Below are 17,749 nucleotides of genomic sequence, written 5' to 3' on the forward strand. Positions count from 1 at the left end.
GAGCTGTATGAATAAAATCCTATTTTATATGATGTCAGAATAAAGCTAAAACATACTGTAACCTTTACATGTGAACATGACTTGACTTTCTCCATTCTGACTCACTGACCGAATATATATATGTATATATATATATATATGTATATATATATATATATATATATGTATATATATATATATATATATACATATATATATATATTCAATATGCAGTAATGATGCATAGCATCTATTTATATTTCTTACATCAATAACAGCAACACACCTAAACCATACATGGAAAACATTTGGGTTGTTTATCATTTCCAGCAGATGGCAAGAATTTAAAATTAGACACACTTTTTTAATCATTATAACAGATTGAATGACACCAAAAAGTGGATTGTTCTGTGGTAGTCGAAGGCATAATAATAATAATAATAAGAATAAGAAGAAGAAGAAGAAGAAGAAGAAGAAGAGGAAGAGGAAGAAGAAGAATGCTTTCTCATAACGTATTTTTCTTTCATGAATTTATCGTTTTGTATAGTAGTTATTTTAGATAAATTGACTGTATGGGGGAAGTCGTAAGATATCTGTAGAATATTTAAAGGATTTTTTTAGTATATAATGACAAATTCATATTAGCTTGATCTGCTGTTGCTAAGCCCCGCCCTCGTGTTCCGTTTCACCCGGAAATACGTCACACTACTGAAGCAAAAGATGCTCAAACTCCCCTTTAAATGTAACTTAAGTATTAAGTTGTGCTCTCTAACAAACTTTGACCACACCTAGATCCTGTCCCATTTCCTAAAAAAATCTCATTTTTCTCTTCTCTCTCTCTCTCTCTCTCTCTCTCTCTCTCTCTCTCTCTCTCTCTCTCTCTCTCTCTCTCTCTCTCTCTCTCTCGCTCTCTCTATGGTGCGTTTGTTTGTGTATCGGCGAGTCCCGGCGGTGAAACCGGAGAGGGGCCTCAGTGAGAGGGAATGCGGGACTGCAATGGAGCACAATGCAATACAGGTAAAGCCGATATAAATTCCAAATAAATGTGGTTTTCTGTCGCTTGTAGCCGCCGATTTTCTGACCTGTTGACAGGGGAATATTTTCACAGCGTGTCGTGATGATTCCGAGCTAAAATCGGCGTTTAATTTCATTTAGTTTGGCCATGTCGTATTGATTGTTTTCCCATATCAGGCAAACCCAGGCACCGAGAGTTGCTCTGACTGCAATTACAACTTTATTCAGCCAGGCTCAACTTTTTTTTTTCTCCCCCCGGAGGTGGAAAATAAACGGCTGATATTTGTATTTTTCGGGGGAAACAATCGGCTGTGACTCGGAGTTGTCGCCTCGCTTCATATCGGAGAGTCAGACGTTAAATTCCAGTTTAATATTTCTGATATTTTCGCCATGTTAATGATTAATTTCTTTGTGTGTGTCGTGTCGACAGTCTCTTCCCCCGGCTACCAACCCCCACCCGCACCAAGCAGCACATTAGCTAAATAAAATTAAATTTCTGGCCGTTTGCCTGCCTGAAAATATCAGGAAACTTTTCAGCTCGTCCGCATTTTGAAGAGAAAAACGGCGACTCGCCGCGTTGTCCTCCTCCATTTTTAAATTTTAATTTCACCGACGTGATATTAAAGATTGAAATATTTTTTTTCGACATGGACTAGGTGGAGCAGTGTTGCTTATAATAGGAAGCATATTGATATTATTGTCAAATCCCCCCCTTCTTTCTTTTCAACCCCGACATTTTGTCTCCAACGTAATTGGCACAGTTTAAGGAGGAATGCTGATATTCTGTGAAGGAGAAATTTGGAGTTTTATTTTATTTATTTAATTTTTGTACTTGAAATAGCAAGGATTAGTCCTGCCTTAAAGCCAGGAAACATCCAGAGGACAAACAGCTAGGGCAATGTGTGCTTTACTCGAAATAAACTCATTTATTTGGACTGAAATCCTCCATGTGTGGCGTGGAGAATATTTAATATTCCAGTGGTGGCTGTTTATTATTATAACATCTCTGTTTAATTATTAATTTATTGCAGCATTGGGAGATATTTTTTTTAAATGTTTTCCCTAGAGGTGAACTTGTAAGCTTTTTGAATAACAGGATATACCCAAGGTCAATAGTGTTGGCTGTGTGTTTGGATTATTATTTATTTATTTATTTATTGTGCAAAGCAGGAGGCATTTTATTATTAATATTCTTGCTCCCACCCCCTTTCTTCTTCTTTTTTTTCTCTTCTTCCTTCCTGCACTGAAAACTGTGTTTAAAAAAATCTCACTGCATTATTCTCAGAAATATCACGAGAACTGACGCAGGCATGGTGCAGATTAAGGGTTTCCATCTTAAATTCCTGTGTGTGTGTGTTCACATTTTAGACAGAGGACTGCCTCTCACTGCTCAGATTATATTATGTGGCTTTTTATTTTCCTGCCTGCCACTAGGCTGGAGCAGTGCTTCAAACTGGCCCTCCCCCAGACCCCACCAAAATGGAAAAAAAGAAAAAGAATAGACTGTAGCTCTGTGATATCCATACAGCACTGCTGTGCTGCATAATAGCATGTTTATGACCCCGTACGCTCACTTCATGGTGGTATTTATCAGGTATTCTGGCTGTGACTACGTCATGTACGAACAAACTGCTCATTCTGCGTCGGCAGCACTAAATACAGGATTTATGTCACTTTTGTTTGAGTCCTTTTCTTTGTTTTCCTGCTCGTAACTGAAGCTGAGAGGATTAATTCATTAGTTTAATCAGAAGAACGAGCAGCAGCTATCAGGACGATTACTGGCTGTAGTTTGTGAAAGGGATCTTATGAGGGAATTTATCTGATTTGAAGGTAATCAAAAAGAAATAAAGCTATTTTTAGACTAAATTTGAACATTTTTATTGCTCATAAGTTCGTGTTACTTGGATTTTTATGCTTGAAGTTTTCAATCATTTTGAGAAAAAGCTGAGAAGTAAAAGCCAAAAGTTAGAAACTTTATCAGATTTATCAGTGAGTAACAAAGTTTGAAGAGCAACTGCAAAACCTTTGATTATAAAAACTTAATTTGATCTGAAAGCAAGTGGTTTTATCTGGTACACAGATAAACATCTCAAACTGGAAGGATTACAAATATGTTGGATGTAAAAGAATTTAGTTAGATAAGTGCTTTATTAATTATTAGCAATCATGTAGCAAGCATTCATGTTTTTCATCTCCAGTTTGTTAAATATTACCTTTACTGAACATTTTGTCACCTTGTTTTCTGCTTAGTTTTGGAGGAAAAGCTTGAATTTAGATGTGAAATTGATCAGAAAATAAATCTGTGCTACGTTTGATGAGCAAATAAACAAATATTATCATAAAAATGCCTAATTTTCTGTTTTTAGCTTGTTGAGTTTGAACTGAATAGTTTATTTTATCTAATTCTTCCTGCTTATATACAGAGGATTATCCTAAACTGGTGGGACAAGTGGAGTAAATGCATTGTAAACAATCCTGAAACAAGTTTTCTTTAACATTTCTTTTTAAAAAGTTAAGACTGTCGAAAATATTGATCAAGAATCGCAAAAATGGCAGACCTGTGTCTTTTCTACTTGTTGAATTTAAACTGACTAGTCAATTAATTTAACATTTTCCTGCCTACATACAGACGAATGTCTAAAGATAAATAGAATTGGTGGATTATTTAGAAAGTAACCCCAGAAAATTGCCATTAATTACTAGAAAGCTTCAAGACTTTCAATAATTAATTGATTGAGAAAACATTAGCATCAGGTTTAATGAACCAGATTGTGTAATGTTAATAAAAAATGGGAAAAAGTCATGACACAAGAGTTTTTGAACATTTTGACCTTGAGAAACTTTATTATAATGACAGAAATTCAGATTTCATTTGACATTTTGTTATCAAAGAGTCGGCTCTTTGGCTCCCAAATGGCTTTTCATTTAGCATCAGTCTTCCTTTATAGTCTAATTTAGCAATTATGATTGTTTTTTGTGTTTCTTTTTATGAGAAGAGGCTCATTTTTGTGCATTTTTCTATTAGAAAATATAGTTTTTTTTTTAAATGTTTTATCAAACTTTTAAACAAATCAACTAAACATAGACCCACACCCAGCAAATCAAGTAAATAAAGACTAAAATTGGAACATTATGACACTTTAAATTCACTCATTTCTCCATTTCTTCTAAGAGGCTTTTCCTTCTTTACATAGTGGCACGATCATTGTCTGTCCTGATTAGTCACATGGTGTGCCCATCAAAATAAAGCCCCGCCCCTTCCAAAGATTCGGCTCTCTTGGACAGGACTTGGCTCTTAGAGCTGGTTCGGTCATGAACGACACATCCCTACTGAGCACTGTGAGAGCGAAGCACATCACTACCTCATAATCCAGAGAAAATACTTTAAAAAATATATAATTTAACTACAATTTAATTTATTTAGGTTCTCTCATTAATATTTTTACATTTAAAGCACATTTATAATGTAATATGCAAACAAAGTCTCATTATGTTTCGTGACTGAAGTTTCATCCAGCTCATGTAACTGTTAAATATTAGAAAAGTACTTTATCAGGACTAAACTACATATCTATTAATATTTAAAAACCTCTGTAGTGTCGTAGCAGCGTGACATTAAAGCATAAAACCTCTCCTTCTGTTCCTCTATCACAATTTTATTTAACTAAATCACATATTTAACTCTGCCATGACAGGATATAGAGTGAATATTTAATGATAATTGGATATTTTCCCATTATTCCTGACCTTACCGCCGGCCTGGTGGTCTGTGGTGATGGTGGATGTGTCGTATTGTTGGTGTGGCATTATAATAGAGCTGTAATGTTTCCACAGAGACTCTGCAGTTCATTTAATCTCCTGTAATTTCAGTTTTCCAGCTGAATATAGACTCGGTTTGACCTTGTAATAATAGTTCTGAGATACATCTGTAGGAAAAGCGACATGGAGCTCTCCTGTTGTTTCTCATTAGTGCTTTTGGTGTTCTCAGTTTTCCCACAGGGCCCTAAATGTGTCTGATACTTCACAGTGACGTAATCCAACATAATGTTGCTGCAGCATTAAAGCTGGGGTCTTTTTTTAATCGTTTGAGCGTTTATTTGGTGGTCTGAGTCGACGTGGAGCCGATATGTTTCTGTTGTGCTTTGACATTTATTCAGTATCTTTCTAAAAATTGATCTGGGCCTGCTGCAGCTGGTCTGCAGAGCTCCGGCGGGTGGGGGGAGGGCCGTCTGTGGTGGGTTATGGGTATTGGGTGGATGGGGGGAGGGCGTGCTGGGTGGGGTGGGGGTTGGATGATCAACACAGAAGTGAAAATTTGAGAATATTCTGCATTTGGGCAGCGGGAGGGAGGTGATCACAGCAACTACAGGATGAACTGGAAGGACTGGTTGTTGTTGAAGAAACACACACACACACTGGCTGGTTTCTCCTGCTGCAAACAGCATATGAAATAAATATTATATATTTTTATTTAGTGAAAATTCTGTCATGAATAAATGTATAGCAGCTGCATGGCCAGACACACCCTCAGCACCGAGTTTTTTATGTCATCTGGATAATAAACTGGCTGATGTGACCTCTGCCTGATTTATGTCGCTTCTCGGTAAAAGGAAAAACTTTGTTTGGACCGCCCTGCCCCCTCAGCTTACTTTAAATAATATAGTCACAGCAAAAAGGCCCCTGATTCAGATGATGGCCTAAGAATGAGCTAATAAAGAAAAATCAATTCTAAGTAATGCTTAAAACTACACACCTTATTTTTTTTTACATAAACCTGCATGTAGAAGCTGAAGCTTTTAATCCCAGTCAGCATCAGACATGATGTTTCTAAGCTGTCAGATTATGAGGCTAAAATGAGGTAAAATGAACGTATGAATAGATATAGCAGCATAAAGGCTGACCAGAAGTAGGAAGCAGAATTTATTACTAACAGAATTTTGTAGAAATAACACACAGATCAACAGTAACCAAGCCTTTTCTCATCTGCACATCATTCTCTCAAGTCTTGGCTTTAAGGAGAAAAATATTGGCATTGAAACAAACACACAACAAAAAATATTTCCACTTTTTCCTCATCTCTCACCATCAGGAATCCAGACTAGTCCAACGCTGGCAGTTCTTGGTTAAATGCATCTGAATCTTTTTAGCTTTCAAATTTCAGTACGTGGTGTAAAAATAAGCTTTGTGAGTTCCTAACTCCCTATTCGGAGCTTACAAATGTTGTCAAATTGATGCTCATATTCATGGACAGATAATCTGCAGTTCTCTAAAAACTCATTCATGTTTCAGACAGAATTTTTGAGCAGGAATTTTCAGAGTTTTCCAGCATCTGAAGAGCGATGTGTCCTCTTAATGCTGACATGTAGAAGCATCACCCGCTGCTGAAAGCCAGCCGACTGAGCACCAGCTGAATGTGAGATTTATGAACTCGCAGGCAGTTTCATAAACAGCTAAAGTGACACAGATCCTCTTTTAGACGTCTTTATGCTATCTTTAAGTACCTCTTTTTTAACCTTAATAAGTTCATGACGTGTTTTTATGTGTTACAACCAGCTGTCAAGATTTCTGCTTTGAGTCTAAGATCTAAGCTATCAGGAAACCAAGAAATGATGAGCTATGAGGAAGCTATGAGCAGAAGTAGCCAGATGCTAGAACTGCTAACTTCTGCTGTGAGTTTTAGGCTCTCGTTTCCACGGTAACAGAGTTTTGAGTGAACTAAAGTGCAAAGCTTTGAGAATGGGCACCAGAGTGAAAGTTTCTTGAGGCTCAAAGCGAATCCTGCACGTGTAAACGTGAAGTGGACTATTTTGGAGACGATGACATCAAGCTTTGTTTACACCTGCAAACAACAACAACAACAATGGCCGACCTTCATCTTCTGCTGAATCTTTTAAAGTTATGTGGTATTAATGAGGGACAGCAAAGAAAGAAAAACGCTCACATCTGATAAACATCAAGATAAAATATTTATTCAGCATTTTCCTATAAAAATGTATACGTATGCAGGTCTAATATATGCAGTAAAATAAACCTACAAATTCACCAATAAATTCTGACCAGCAGTACAAAGAAGATTATGAAATGTTTGATTAAATTCATTTAAAAAAACCTACAGCTGTGACTGACTTATATTCTTTAAACTAATCTATTTATTTAAAATAATAAACTTTGATCACATTTAAGAAACTGGAAATAGATATTTAAAGAATTTCCAAAAACTTTTAAATAAAGTCGGATAATTTAAACTTTTTAAGACTTTAGTTGTTCAATTAATGTTTTTGTAATAGCTTTTGTTTAGTTGAAGTTTATGATTAACCCTTAAAACTCCATCAGATCTCCAGCGCCCCGAGCTCTATCACTTATATAATCACCAGCATCTCAGGAACGGTAGTGTGTAACTCTGTGATGAATAGTTACCCTGTAGGTGATCTACGGAGGTTTTCCAGGATATCTAATCTGTCCAGGAGGTTTACAATCCAGCCACTAAATGTAGTGTTTATTTAGAGACTATCTGGTAAATCCACAATTGATCTGTGATAACAGCATTATTTATCACATTTCATCATAGAAGAAAGATCACCATCACTACTAACCTGGACATGATGAAGCCACTTCCTGTCAAACTTTCCACCAATCAGAGAGCTTAGATTGACGGTGATGTCCAATCAGGAGCAGCCAAAGATCAACCAGTGAGCATAAAGTTCTGTGTGTGTCTGAAAAGAGGAAAAATAAAGCTCCTCTATGGCTGGAATAAAGCCAAGAAGATGTTTCTGATGCACGGTGGCGCAAAAAAGCAGCTGAGCTGGAGTTGGTTTAGTGAGGATAGCAGGTAAATAGTAGCAGAAATAACTGGAAATGATGAAAAAGTAGAAATATGGAAATAGTTTCTGTTGTGTGTTTGTTTCAGTGCTAATATTTTTCTCCTGAAAGCCAAGACTTGAGAGAATGATGTGCAGATGAGAAAAGGCTTGGTCACTGCTGATCTGTGTGTTATTTCTACAAAATTCTGTTAGCAATAAATTCTGCTTCCTTCTTCTGGCCGGCTTTTATGCTGCTATATCTATTCATACATTCATTTTACATCATTTTAGCCTCATAATCTGACAGCTGAGGCCGAAAACATGTCTGATGCTGACTGGGATAAAAAGCTTCTAGAAGTAGTTTTACATAAATATAATAAACAACAAACAAAAAAAACAACAGGTGGATGAAAAATAGTGAAAAATGACTTTGAGTTTTCAGGGTTAAAGTTACCATGCAGACAGCAGAGGAAAGACCCAGAATTCAGCCTGATGTAGTAGTTGTAGCTTTTCACATATTATAAATATTTGCTGTTTTCCGTCTTCAAAAACAACAAACTTTTGATCTCTTCATGTTTTTTTGATGTTGGTTGGAAAAACATCTTTTGTACATTAGTGAGTTGTGCTAGAAACTTCTTTGCATGCTTTTCGCTGCAGGAGACGTTTCTTGGCTGTGGGCTTGTTTTGGTGTGAATGGAAACCAAAGTACCACTTTCTAGTTCACGTTCACTTTGACAAAAATAACTTGGAGCCAAAACTGAACTGAAACTTTAAGCAAACTTATGTGAGCTGCAGTGAATGTTTGGTCTTGTGGTGGCAACTCAGCGTATGTTGCGTGTTAAATCTTCAGAGTGTTGGCTGGTGTGTCCTCTCAGGATTTTGCTGTTATTTGTGAGTAAAGTGTAGAGTACATCAGCTTTGGTTTAGAATCCAAAATGGCAGCTAAACATCTGTCTGTTCTTATTAATTTAACTTGTGTTTTATTTAAAGTATTTGATTAAAAACATAGAAGATCCATTTTACTTGAACTTCAACATGAAGACAACCTGCCTGCATTTCTCATGTTTTTATTTTTGGCCATTTTGTTTCCTCATACAAATGAGTTGAAATCAAAGCTGCAGGTTTATTCGTCCAGCGGCAGCGGTGGCAGTATTAGCTTTCAGGAGCACGGCGAGGTGCGCTCCAGCCATTGTTCAGATGTGTAAACACACAGGAAGCCGTACGTAAACCGAGCTGCAGATTAAATAAAGACAAAAATCTTTCCTGATGATGGCAGCTAGTCTGAGGACAGGAGGGAGGAGCTCCGTCAGAAAGCTGCTGTTTTACTGGTCATTACCAGTTTAGCTGCTCATTTAAAGCATTTTAATGCAGGTTGGCACAAGCTGGATTTTTAACTTCACCCATGAAGCATGTGAAGTTGAATTTTCAGTTACTATGCATTTTTCCTAAAACCCTTAATTGTGTCTGACCAAAGTTGGAATCTGCAGGGTTAAAATGTAATTATGATTTATTAAATCAAAGTGTAGATTAAAAAAAAACTTTTTGATAATAAAAACTGATTTTCTTTCACTCTTTTGTTGCAGTTTTATTGAATTATAGTGATTTTTTTTTTCCCCAAAATACTTGGTGGTGAATTATTTAAAAGAGCTTTTAAAGAGTTAAAATTTTATTGTGATTAATTGGTTCATGATATAAATGAAAAAGGGCCCCTGCATGAAAACAATTAAAAGTAAAATTGTGGAAAGCTGTTGAGCTTTCATGTTACTGCAGTTTAAAGTTCCAGATACAAATCAAGTGATTAACAATCCCAACTTAACAGATGCATTCTGACATCTAATAGATTGGATATTAATTCTAATTAATTTCAACATGATAGAAATAAAAAAAAAAAAAAAAAAGATTTTTTTTTTCTTGATTTCTTACAGTTTAAAGTTAAAATACAAATATTGTAGCTGACAGTCCAAATGTAATGTTTTTTCAAGTGGGCATAAAGTTCATTCATTGATTCATTCATTGATTGATTCATTGATTGATTCATTCATTCATTCATTCATTCATTCATTCATTCATTCATTCAACCAATCCTATTGCACAAAACCTTAGTACTGAAAGAGGATTTTCTTACTCTTCCATCGCTTGGCACAATATCCTGAATGGTTCCGGTGTAAGTGGAGACTTTAAACATGAAAAGAAAAACAGCAGCAGGTTGAAATAAAAAAATAAATAAATAAAATAAAAAGTAAAAATGATGCTGAAAACACTGTAAACTCCTCTGTCTCATGCAGGACGTCATCAAGAATCATTTTGGATGAACACGACTTAACTTAGAAGTTTGATCGTCGACATTAGAGAAGCTGAATGATTAACCGGAGCTCTGAGAACGGTTTTCTCTGCACACCGTTCAGCCAGATGCAGCAAAACAACAGATTCATGACTTTTAAACCGTCTTTTAGTCGTTTGCTTCCATATTTGTTTAATGTTTCACTAAAGCGGCTGTATTTCCTTCTCTTTATATGTTCATGTTTTGACATCTGAAAAGAAAACCCTCTGAGGTGACTCAGATCCTGCAGGCTCCTACATGTCCCGGTTTTCAAACCGTTTGCATCATGATTTCACTTTTCGGGACCGTTTATGAGATCAGAACTTGTTTTTAGTTGGTTTGTGGAGCTGCTTCTGTTTTTCTTGACAGTCTGAGGAGTTAATTGTTAACATTTCCTCTCTGGTTGTTTAATTTATTACAATACGTGTGAACTGCTGCCTCGGTGCAGCGGTGTTGAAGCCAGAGGTGGATTCTGCAGAATTCATGATTGAACACACCCTCAAACTCAGACGGCAACATGTTTCATCATCTCAGGTTTTATTTTTGTCATCGTCAGTTTAAAAATGCACATTTATAATAAACGGTGTTTATTATTGTCTCTCACTTTCAAACGTGCTGCCTGCTCCGCTTTCTGGTAGTTTTGCTTTACTTTATCTTTCCTGGCTCAAATAAGTAAATAAATAAAAATGCACATTTAAAAATGTTTTTTTTTTTTTTTTTTTTATTGTAGCAGTGGATTGTACATAAACCTGAATACTCCTGCTGTATTCCTAATGGAAGCAAAGCTTTCATGTCGGCTGCATCGACTGTTTCATTTCAGTTTAGTTGATTAGAAAAACACTTTTATTTAAAAAAGCTATTTAAAAAAAGACGTCTCTTGAGAGACTTTGAGAACAGTTTAAAACAGAATAACAAAAAATCGAAGTGCAAAGGGAGCAGTTTTTATCAAGTAAACAACTAGACAAAGCAGCAAAAGAGGAAAGAGAAACTAGAAACCAACTCATTGTTTGATTTGAAGCTGTTGTTAACAGCTTGATGGTTGATCATTTTTATTCCGGCTCTTTGTTTGAAGAAAACACATCATGTGTGATTTTACTGAACATTGTGATAAACAAGTGGCTCGTATTGTAAATGATCAACTATTACTTCAGTATGTCTTTCTGATATCTGATGTAATAACTATGGCTGCATCCCAGGGACTGAAGACCATCTCGGGCTACAAGGAGCCAAAGTCCCAACGGGTGGGAGACCAGGGCAGGGCAAATGACCTGAACTTATTTTTCAATAGGTTTGATCAGGCACCCGCTCTTCCATCGACCCAGTCTCCTCTGCTGCAAACCCCATCAGCTTCTACTGCCTGCAGCTCCGCCTTACCCCCCTCTCCCTCTCTTACAATCTTTGGCTCACACACCTTCACTTCACACTCTGTCCCGTGTGCCCCTCCCCCATCAACACCCCCCTGCTCTGGTCTGTCCTTCACTACATACCAGGTGAGGGAGGCCCTTAAGAAGACCAGGGCTAGGAAAGCTGCAGGTCCGGACGGCATCAGCTCCAGGCTCCTGAAGTCCTGCACAGACCAGCTGTGTGGGATCTTTGGGTACATGTTCAACCTGAGCCTGAAACTGGGGAAAGTGCCAAAGTTGTGGAAGACATCCTGCATCGTGCCCGTGCCAAAAACATCGCACTCAAAGGAGCTCAACGGCTACAGGCCAGTAGCTCTGACGTCTCACCTGATGAAGGCGCTGGAGAGACTGGTCCTCGCACATCTGCGTCCGATGGTGAGCTCCTTCATGGACCCGCTGCAGTTCGCCTACCAACCTGACATCGGGGTGGATGATGCCATCCTCTACCTCCTCCACACCTCTCTCTCTCACCTGGAGAAGGCTGGAAGCACTGTGAGGATGATGTTCTTTGATTTCTCCAGTGCATTCAACACCATCCAGCCCAGGTTGTTGGTGGACAAGCTGCAGCTGGCTGGGGTGGACCATCACCTCACCTCCTGGATTCTAGACTACCTTACCCACAGACCACAATTTGTGAGGGTGCAGGGCTCTGAGTCGGACCGGCTTCTCTGCAGCACGGGTGCACCGCAGGGAACGGTTCTGGCTCCTTTCCTGTTCACCCTCTACACCGCGGACTTCGCACATAACACACCATCATGCCATCTGCAAAAGTACTCTGATGACTCTGCTGTTGTTGGCCTCATTACAGATGGAGACGACAGGGAGTACAGAGGACTTATTCAGGACTTTGTGGACTGGAGCCTGCGGAATAACCTCCAGATCAATACCAGCAAAACCAAGGAGCTGGTGGTGGATTTCCGCAGGCATAACAACTCTCCACCTGTACCAGTGAACATCCAGGGAATGGACATCGACCTGGTGAGGTCCTACAAGTACCTGGGTGTTCACCTGAATGACCGTCTGGACTGGTCGGACAACACCAACGCCCTGGTCAAGAAGGGCAACAGCAGACTGTTCCTGCTCAAGAGGCTGAGGTCCTTCGGAGTGCAGCGCCCACTCCTCAGGACCTTTTATGACTCTGTGGTGGCCTCAGCCATCTTCTATGGGATAGTCTGCTGGACCAGCAGCATAATGGACAGAGACAGGAGGAAAATGGACAGACTGGTGAGGAGGGCCAGTTCTGTCCTGGGATGCCCCCTGGACTCAGTAGAGGTAGTGGGAAATGAGAGGATGACTGCTAAGCTGTCATCCATGTTGAACAGCCCATCCCACCCCCTCCAGCACACCCTGACAGCTCTGAGCAGTTCCTTCAGTGAGCGGCTGCTTCATCCTCGCTGCGTGAAGGAGAGGTACCGCAGATCTTTCCTGCCTGCTGCTGTCAGGCTTCACAACAAACTTAATGCCCGCTAGACTGAAGAATATAACGAACTATACGGACTTGTGCAATAACATATCATTTATCTTACTGTCCATTTTTCACTGCTGTTTTTGCACTACCCATTACCTTGTATATACATCCCCAGACACACCCCCTGTACTGTGTACAGGTTTTTTATTACATTTAGTCATTTATTTAACTATTTCACTTAGTTTTATTATGTTTAAGTACTTACATTTCTTTTTATTATCCTCTTAAATTGTACCATTTGTTGTCTATTGCGTGTCTTCTGCTGCTGTTGCGCTGCAATTTCCCCGCTGTGGGACAAATAAAGGTTATCTGAATCTGAATCTGAATTTCTCCAGACAGAAATTCCTCTAAATGGAATGCAGCCCTTTTTAACCTTTTAAAACCCAGTGACCCCCAATTTAATTCTAAACAGAAATGGCCGTTTTTGTAAACCTCACCAGAGCTGCATGTACTAAAAACTCCTCTAATTATGTTCTGAATGAAGGGATAGGAAATTAAAATAATTTATAGATCTTCTATAACGGAGTTATGATGTCAGTTTTTGGCTACTGGCAAGAATGACTTCCTCCATCTTTCTGTCTTCTAGTGAACTTGAAGAAGCCTCTGACTGAACACTGTAGTTTCCTCAAAATAAAAACTATTCAAAACTTCATAAAATGGAGGATCAAGTGTTTTTTTTTTTTTTTTTTTTTTTTTTTTTTTTTTTGTGGTTTTGGTTCATCACTGTAACAAGACACCTACATGCCCAAAATAAAGCTTCCCTAACCAAGATGATGCCAAATTTGGATTTTTAATATCTGCACATCTGGTTCTGTAGATGGATTGATGTTGTGCTTCACTACTGTTGGCAGAAAGTTCCAGATCGATCTCTTTAAATGAGAAATCACACTGTTTTCCACCCCTCCCATTTACAGAATCTATTCCATTCTGCTGAACCGACTCCTGCACTCCTAACGTCTAAATCATTCAGCTGTCTGAGAATAAAAAACATATAAAGATTAAAAATTGAACAATTACCAAAAGCTTATTCTCTGTTTACAGCAGTGCAGTTTCATTGGCTCTTAATCTGCAGTATAGAGATTTTTGTAAAGGATGATCTGGCTGGATAGTAGCTGTTAAATAACACATATTTAAACTTCTCCATGTTTTTAGTTTCTCTCTGATCAGTTAAAACTGAAATTATGACCGATTTTACATCCGATTGTAAATCACAGTGAAAATGTTCGTTTTTCGATTCAGAGGATAGCGACGATGATGATACGATCTCCATTTGATGCCACTCAGGAAATAAATCCAGACATGAGCAGGTTTAAGGAGGTACCAGTAAGGCTGCCTGTTAACTCTTCCTCCTCGTCTTCCTCCCTCCCAGTGGTTGGGTGCTCCCTCCTGCCAGCGAGGCAGCTACGCCTTCTATAAGTCGGTGAGCAGCAGAGCTCAGCCTGACGGGCCGGTCCAGGTGTGGAAGCTTGGGGAGTTTTACTTCATCCGCTGTGGACCGCAGGATCCCGTGTGCATCGCTGAGGTGAGTTACCTGCTCGCCACACCTGCAGTCATCAGCCTGCAGGAGGAGATGTTGATGCTGCATGTCTGATTTACAGTTTTATTTCGCTGCTGTAGATAGTTTTTAGTCCTGACTCCTCTTCTTTGTCCTTCACGTGTCCAGTTTCTGCCTCCATGCTGAGAAAACTTTCCAGCTAACAGCTGTTTGGGAATGACCTTGTTGCTGTTAAAATCCTGTTATCTGAACTAAAACTAAAGAAATGGAAACAAATGATGTCTTTGTGAGAAGCTGCTGGTAACAAAGAGCCTAAAGATCCAGTTTAATCTGCTTTTTTGTTACGCTGTCTGTTATGTGTCGACTCAACACGGGTTCATCCCTTGAATTAGGAGCCTTTTTTCTGCCTGAATGATTCATAGGTGAGAGTTTGGTCCCTCTGAAAATGGTCTGGTTCAAGAACTGAACTGTAAATTAGGTAAAATTCCTGGTAAAAAAAAATACTGGAAGGCCTTCAGGAAGCTAGAGATCTACTGATCACTACAAAGTCTGACTGCTGGGATTAATGACTGTTGGGTTGATGTTGTTGGTCAAAACAACAGCAAAAAAAAAAGAAAACCGGGAGAATGGGGACTCAGACCTGGTTTAAACCAGACATATTAACATTTTCTATGCTAGATGACCCTCTGTCCCATCAGGTAAACATCTTGCATAAAGCACATCATAAGAGCTCCAGATTAGTACCTGTGGTACTGAGCCAGCAGCAGGAGATGCTAAATATGACTCAACAATTCATCGGTTTTAAACTGAAGTGGCGATTTATTACTCTACAATGAACGCATCACAAGACGAGCGATGAATCTTTGTTGCATGGCTCCCCATCCAGGTTTTACACCTGCAGCGTACCGATCCACATCCACTCGTCATGTCAGTGTCATGTGACGGCTACAGTCAAGGAACCTGTTAGATGTCCTGATAAAGTGAATAAAGATGTTTTACTGGGTGGAGCCGCTCATCTTAGAGGCCAGATCTCAGATGACGTGTTGACGTTAATAAAAGCTACAGAGAACATTGGATCCATTTTAATCCAAAATACAACTCAGAAATTCCTCCAATGACGTATATTCAGCATGTTCAGCTCTGTGACGGACATGAAGTTCTCAGCATCTTCACCTCCCTGAAAGAGTTGAAACAACCAGGATTTCTGTTTGAAGCTGGATGAAGAGGCAGGTTGGAGTGTGGTCACCTGTGTGTTTTAATCCAGAAATCGTGTAGAGAGAAGCAAGGAGCTGTGGTGTAAATAAGATAAATAACATCAGACTCTTTAGGTTTTACTACAAGGACAAACTATAAACCTGTTCTGGAGCAAACTTATGGCCACGGGTTGCATCTTGCAGTTGGTAAGTGAAGCCGTTCGTATCCTTGCCTTAGAGCAGGGATGTGCACAGTGGGTCCTCTATTACAGAGATAAGAACATGTTCACAGTTTTCTTCACGATGCCGGGTTCATGTGACGCCTCGTATGTGTTGATCAAGTTTGCTGCTGAACCCTGGATGTGTCATTGTTCCTGTCAGACCCACTGTTGCTCCCCCCCAGATGTACAGAGGTGTCTGTCATCAGCCACAGCTGGCGTTGGCCTTCGACCGGTTAGGATGCCGTGAGACAGCCATCCTCCACACAGCTTGTTCCCAGGACTCCACAGACTCGGTTTCATGGTGGACGTCTCTTCTCTCCGTTCTCTGGTGGAGGCATGAGGCATCCAAAGATACTTTCCATGTTTTAATAAGAGTGCTTTTAACACTGACGTCTGCTGAAGACCCCACTGAGGTGAATTTCCCCCCCTCCCAACCTGAAGCTGATCTCTTAGCCGCGACACATGCTGATTAGGGCTGCAACGATTTGTCGACAATAAATTTAACCAGGCAGAAAAAAAAAAACCTACTGAGTGAAACATTGTCCTCTTTCTTATCTCTGCTGAGAGTTGCACATGCACAATAAAGTCCGCCAGGGGAAAAATATGGCGGCGGACCAGGGAACAAAACAGTGGCAGAGGACGGCAAAAGTCTGGGATAACTTCACATTAAACTTACAAAATAAATTAAATACATGTGAAGCAGACCTTGTGTACGTCTGCAATGCTCGAACATTTAAAGAGGAGGCACGTCGGACTTACATAACCTCATGCAAGATTTAAAAGCTGAAAATGAAATAAGAGCCATTTAATAATTATGAGATACATAATCCGATTAGTCAACTAGTCGTTTTAATAGTCGATGACTAATCGACTATCAGAATAGTCATTAGTTGCAGCCCTAATGCTGATCAGGAAGCTTAATTCAATTGATCAATCTTTTTCACACGAAAAAGTTGTTGTCTCCTGTCTTCCTGGTGAAGGGAGGGTCTAACTGAGAATGGGCAGTGTGAGCATCATCCCCATCCCTAAAAAATAATTACATTATCATTAAAAATATTACTCATCAGGACATGAAAAATGATCTAATCTTAAAAATAAACAAATATGATGCCAGATGAACAACAACACAGGATTTATTATTTATCCAGGATTAAAATCGGACTTCCTGCAGGTTTTCTTACCATCAGAAACTTTTTCATAATTAAAAGTCCCATATTTTACGTTTATTCAACAATTTCATATTAGAGGTCCAACCACATTGTTTTCAAAGTGCATTACCCCAAATTCAGCCATGGTCTTAATATCAGCCATTCTAAATGTGGCTCTAATGAGCTCTACTGAGAATGGGTTGTTTCTGTGTCTGAACCTTTAAATCTTCATGAGTGGTGCCTGTCTACGCCCCTCTCTGGGATCCAGCTTTCACAGGCATCTGCTCGGTGATTTTAGACGGCAGGCTCAGATAGCCAGGGAAGCAGGTCAATGACAGCATCCACTACTGGGGGAAGTGGTTATTTCCCTTCGTGAGGTCACAAAGGGAAAGATCTCAGACTCTCCTGTTTGAGGCCACATTCACTAAAAAGTAGAGGAAGCAAGTGAGAGAGGAGACAGAATTTCCTTTTTTTTGGGACTCATACACAGGCTATGAGGACACATATGACTGTTAGAAAACCTTTAGAAAGTGAATTTTGCATAATATGGGACCTTAAAAAATGATGAATATGTTGATCAGAGCTGCTAAAATGTGAAGAATAATTAATCTAAATAAGTTTATTAAAAGTATTGTTGGAGCATGAGAGGCGGAAACTACACCCCACCATGCATCTGTATTTAAACTGAGTTTTATAAACTTTACTGAT

General features: G+C 39.1%; 1 protein-coding gene across 2 annotated transcripts in view; it reads left to right on the forward strand.

The window, feature by feature from the left end:
• Positions 1–704: 704 nt before the first annotated feature.
• zgc:77151 (uncharacterized protein LOC337153 homolog) overlaps positions 705–17,749 on the forward strand; it is a 34,667-nt gene continuing 17,622 nt past the window's right edge. The window contains exons 1-3 of one of the 2 annotated variants that reach the window (XM_042008055.1): positions 705–721; positions 923–996; positions 14,354–14,506. In XM_042008055.1, the coding sequence (XP_041863989.1) occupies positions 976–996; positions 14,354–14,506 (174 nt within the window). In that variant the 5' untranslated portion in view covers positions 705–721; positions 923–975. Of the gene's footprint in view, positions 722–879; positions 997–14,353; positions 14,507–17,749 lie in introns of those variants that run through there. The other variant, XM_042008054.1, reaches the window with a different exon arrangement.

This window comes from Melanotaenia boesemani, chromosome 15, assembly GCF_017639745.1.
Source record: "Melanotaenia boesemani isolate fMelBoe1 chromosome 15, fMelBoe1.pri, whole genome shotgun sequence".
NCBI lineage: Eukaryota > Metazoa > Chordata > Actinopteri > Atheriniformes > Melanotaeniidae > Melanotaenia > Melanotaenia boesemani.